Source organism: Littorina saxatilis, linkage group LG16 (genome assembly GCF_037325665.1).
Source record: "Littorina saxatilis isolate snail1 linkage group LG16, US_GU_Lsax_2.0, whole genome shotgun sequence".
In the NCBI taxonomy this organism is placed as follows: domain Eukaryota; kingdom Metazoa; phylum Mollusca; class Gastropoda; order Littorinimorpha; family Littorinidae; genus Littorina; species Littorina saxatilis.
Genome location: NC_090260.1, coordinates 24,661,058 through 24,666,057, shown reverse-complemented (window position 1 = coordinate 24,666,057; position 5,000 = coordinate 24,661,058). Strand labels below are relative to the sequence as shown.

Sequence of the window (5,000 nt, the reverse complement as noted above, 5' to 3'; positions counted from 1 at the left end):
GACACAAGTGGCTTTTAGCGAAATAAATCAAGACACAAGCTCCTACTCTTGACTGAAAGAAGCCGGACAGATGATTGTTGGTATGTGACCAAGCGGAGGCTGGCCTTATAAGGGAGGTTTTGTTATCCCGTACACAGGCCGGGCCAGATCCATAGGCCCAACACCCGCCACAGCGACCATTCACAGCGCTGACCCAAGACGACCCAGTCAGGCCCCTAGCCCACCCCGCGTCTTTTCTAGCCGTCTTTTCTAGTCCGCATTTCCTTATCCCCCCTCCCCCCCCCCCCCCCCCCCCCTCCCCCCACCTCTTGCCCTGTTGTTTTTATACCCAATTTGTTATTATTATCATTATTTTTATTTTCTTAATTCCCTTTTTGTCCATACAAAGCCGGGGTTTCCAGGTCTCCCGTGCCCGTAATGGGTTTGCCGTGAGGCTGTAAAACTTAAACGGCAACCCGATTGTTGTACGTAGGACGGACTGTGTCTTTATGTTCAAAACGTGGATAAATGCAATACTTTTTTTGTGTGCATCCGATGCGGTAGTAGATGTCGTCTGCGCTGTTGACTCCCCACACTATGTTCGTTCCGACGTCAACCTGTTTCAGGTCACCTGTTCAAAGTATACAATCAAATCAAATCAATCAAATTAACTGTATTATCTCACATGAAGAAATTGCAGCGGTGGTGCATGTAACATAAAGACCCACGAAACACTACCAAAATTATACTTATACTTACTAGGAGTTATCTTTTAAAGAATAAAACTCGTTTGTGTGTGTATGTGTGTGTGGGAGTACGCGTGTGTGCGCGCTTGTGTGTGTGTGTGTGTGTGTGTGTGTGTGTGTGTGTGTGTGTGTGTGTGTGTGTGTGCGGGGGTTGTTTGTGTGCGCGTGCGTGTGTGTGTGTGTGTGTCTGAACACGGTAAAGAATAGCACTTCAACTTTTTAACACAAAATAAAAAACAACTTTTCTTCTTAATCACTTTATAACATTTGCTTTGCATATTGTTTTTAATAATGAAAAAAAAGGGTACACCGCTGGTTACACAGTGTGTACACTAACTGGAGTATACCCCCAAAATACTCTCAGCTTCCCGGTTTTAATTTTGTATTCTTTATAAACAAAATTGTGTTATTTTAAAGCACTAGTGAATTAAAGAAGACATTCTAAAACAAACAAACAAACAAAAACCAGCAACAACTAAAGTCGCTTAAAGCGATAGAAAAACATTAAGTCACTCTGCAAGCCTGATCAACACTATAAACAAAACATTCTACACAGAAACTACTGGTACTAAGGCTTCGCTGCCTAAACCCGAAGACTGAGACGGGTGCAGCTCGTCTCTGCGAAGCATGCGAACGTAGTGCCTGATTTACCTATATATTTTCTACTGCACTGCAAACATTTTGTGTGTGTAAGTGTCCAATGGGAGAGATGACCTTAACCTTAGTCAATCTAGAAGCCTGACCGACTCGTTTGACCAGGAAGAACTTTGCATGTATCTCTTCTTCTTCTTCTTCTTCTTCTTCTTCTTCTTCTTCTTCTTCTTCTTCTTCTTCTTCTTCTTCTTCTTCTTCTTCTTCTTCTTCTTCTTCGTTCATGGGCTGAAACTCCCACGTTCACTCGTCTTGTTCGTGGGTTTTTACGTTATGACTGTTTTCACACAGCACTTTAAGCAGCCATACGCCGCTTTCGGGTGAAGCATGCTGGGTATTTTTCGTGTTTCTATAACCCACCGAACTCTGACGTGGATTACAGGATCTATTCCGAGCGCACTAGGTCTTGTGCTTGCATGTACACACGCATGGGGGTATGACACCAGCAGGTCTGCACATATCTAAGTTGACCTGGGAGATCGGAAAAATCTCCACCCTTAACCCACCAGGCGGCCGCGGACAGATGACCTTAATCCATCTAGAAGCCTGACCGACCCGGTTAACCTAGAAGGACCTCTGCATCAGTCTACGTGTGAGGTGCCTGAGAGCACCACCGTACGGAGGGATTCTGCGGGCATCGCAGCAAAAAGAAAGAGGGACATTTTTCTCGGACTCTCCAGGCAGATTATGACGGCTTAATAGTGCCAAAACCTGGGGTTACCATTATCACGTGAAAATTACTAATTAACAATGTCAGTTTGCGTTTTCACACGTTAATTACTGATTTTAGCGTGAAAAGCACTAATTTTCACGTGAAAAGTACTCATTTTTAGTTTTGGCTCTAGCAATCCGTCAAAGAAGCGAGCCAAAAAAATTAGTAATTTTCACGTAATAATTACAATTATGTAGTTTTGGCACTAGTTTGCCGTCATAGCAGATGCCAGACAGTAACACGTGGTCTCAAGACTGGCAAGAAGCAAACCTCACCGGGGATTTTGATCCAGTCTGAGCCCTGGCGAGTGGGGTATCTGAAGGACTGCTCTCGGTAGTACACGGTGTTGTTTGCGTTGGCCCCCCACACACCTGATGGGCCCACGGACACGCTGACCAATCGTCCTTCGGGTTCCTCAAACGTGACGGCGTGGGTCAAGGTCAGGAAAGTCGCAGCCAGTACAAGTACCGAGCAGAGTGCGCTGTGACAACAGTAGGAAGTAGACTATGTTCGGGGAGGGGGGGGGGGGGAGAGAGTTGGGAGGGGAGAAAGAGCGAGAGAGAGAGAGAGAGAGAGAGAGAAGAGAGAGAGAGAGAGAGAGAAAGAGAGAAAAAGAGAGAGAGAGAGAGAAAGAGAGAAAGAGAGCGAGAAAGAGAGAGAGAGAGAGAGATAGAGAGAAAGAGAGAGAAAGAGAGTGAGAGAGAAAGAGAGAGAGAGAGAGAGAGAAAGAGAGAGAGAGAGCGAGAGAGAGGGAGGGAGGGAGGGAGGGAGGGAGGGATAGAGAAACAGACAGACAGACAGACAGCGACGTAGGGAGAGAGAGAGAGAGAGAGAGAGAGAGAGAGAGAGAGAGAGAGAGAGAGAGAGAGAGAGAGAGAGAGAGAGAGAGAGAGAGAGAGAGAGAGGGAGGGAGGGATGGAGAGAGAAACAGACAAACAGACAGACAGACAGACAGACAGAGACAGAGCGAAGGAGAGAGAAAGGATTGTTTTGAAGTTACACTGTTGAGGTTTCTACGAACAGTGGAAGAGTTGCGCCCTTTAAAAATAAGGTCCATATTGCCACTGATAGTAAAATTAAATCAAGCGATCGTGAGATTCACAGTCATAAAATTGAGGAGCTTCAATGTGCTTCTTTTGTGTGCAGTGTCTGCTTTGTTTTGACGCCATTGTCTTTCAAAAATGTGCACAACTGACCTCTCGATCTCTGCCACAATGATCGCTTTGCTACACGCATGGTCACATTGTTTTCGATATAGCGGAACAGACATCTTGCTCATTTCGCGACAATGGTTTCCGATTCTCCGGATTATTTTCTCTCATTTATTTCATTTTCATTTTCATTGCTTTATGGTCCCATCGCTGGGAAATTTGGGTCGCTTCCTCCCAATGGATAACTAGCAGCAACAGAGTCGCGCTACCCAGGTGTGAGCGTGTTTGGGTGTCATCAGCCACCCGCACTTATGGCAGCATGACCGAGATCTTGTATGTGCCACAGTGGGTGACACGGGGGTGGCACATAAGTTCACCCGTATCCGTCCGGCCCGCAATCGAACCTGCGACCATAGGATCATAAATCCAGTGCTCTTCCAACTGAGCTACAGGGGACCCACAGCTGCCGATTTCACGTAATGGCCAAGTTGCAAGCCCTATTAAACACAGATTCAGCAAATCACTACCGTTTTAGCGACACGGGCAACTTTTGGCCAAGTATGAGAAATATATACCATACCTTTGTCGGACCATTGTTTCGGAAACTGTTGCCCTGAAATATACAAGAAAGAGAAATTACAATTTTAAAAATCCAAAAACATAAAGACTGCCAACTTTCGATGCTGACGTCATTCCCTTCCTACGTCATTCATTTCGTCATTAATCATTGCCTCCCTTGTGTCTTCCCTGCAAGCGGCTGAACAATTTGTCAGGGTTTTTTTTTTTTTTTCCTCAGTTGCATGCAGTCCGCTTCAAGCTGAAAAATAAATTAAAAAAATGAAACCCTACGTTTTTTTGTTTTTTGTTTTTTTTTCCTTTTTTTTTTTTTCTTTTTTTTTTTTCTTCTTTCTTTCTTTCTCTCTACAGCTGAGCGTCCTTCTTCATTGGCGTTTTATAAATTTATCAATTGTGTGTGGTTTTCTACAATGGACAAAATCTTGCATCTTTAATGTTGGTTATTGTCTTACATATGTCTGTGTTTGGGTTGACTTAAGTGTTGTTTGTGACGGTGTCATAATGGAATTAACATAGTAACAATCACAATAAGTAAGAGGAAAAGCAAATTGTAAGCGTGCTAAAGTTTTCTTAGTAACAGTTCTCTTTTCATACAAGTGTTGTTTAGTGTAACAATGTAAGTTCCGCCTTTACCCCGGTGCCGTTCTCCTTATAGCGAAACGAAAGAAAGAGGAGGCGGCGAGGGAAGCCGAAAAAGAAGAACATATGATACACTATTCTACGTTTCGTATTTGTTTCTCTTTGTCAAACATTATTATAATATCAGTGGGAGTTCCGTATCTATATTTGCTTATGCACATCTTTCCTATCAAGATCAAGTGATTTATATATTTGCATTTTTTTGAGTCAGCACCATTAATATAACCACACAAAATATGTTCTACTCCAAAGACTATTCTTATTTTATATTTCTCATAAATAATTTGTTCAACGTATCTCCATAGCACTTTTATTTTCTTACAATTAACAAAAAAAATTTCAACGTAATCTATTTCGGTTGGACAGAAGGGGCATCTCTCACTATCTCGTATTCCAATTTTATACAGAAGAACATTTGTTGGATAAATCGTGTGTAATATTTTCCAGTGCAGCTCTCTTAATCTGGATTCTTGGGTTACATTTTTGGCCAGGTTCCAATGTGACTGGTCGACATTAATGCCAAACATATCACGCCAGAAGTTGATA

At 43.2% G+C, this 5,000-nt stretch overlaps 1 protein-coding gene across 1 annotated transcript in view; it reads right to left on the bottom strand.

The window, feature by feature from the left end:
- Window positions 1-5,000, bottom strand: part of LOC138950643 (lectin L6-like) — an 18,532-nt gene that overhangs the window by 11,306 nt on the left and 2,226 nt on the right. Inside the window, exons 2-4 of the mRNA XM_070322358.1 lie at window positions 3,820-3,852; window positions 2,364-2,569; window positions 517-610 (exon numbers count right to left, since the gene is read on the bottom strand). Coding sequence (XP_070178459.1) covers window positions 517-610; window positions 2,364-2,569; window positions 3,820-3,833 — 314 coding nt within the window. The 5' untranslated portion in view covers window positions 3,834-3,852. The remainder of the gene's footprint in view (window positions 1-516; window positions 611-2,363; window positions 2,570-3,819; window positions 3,853-5,000) is intronic.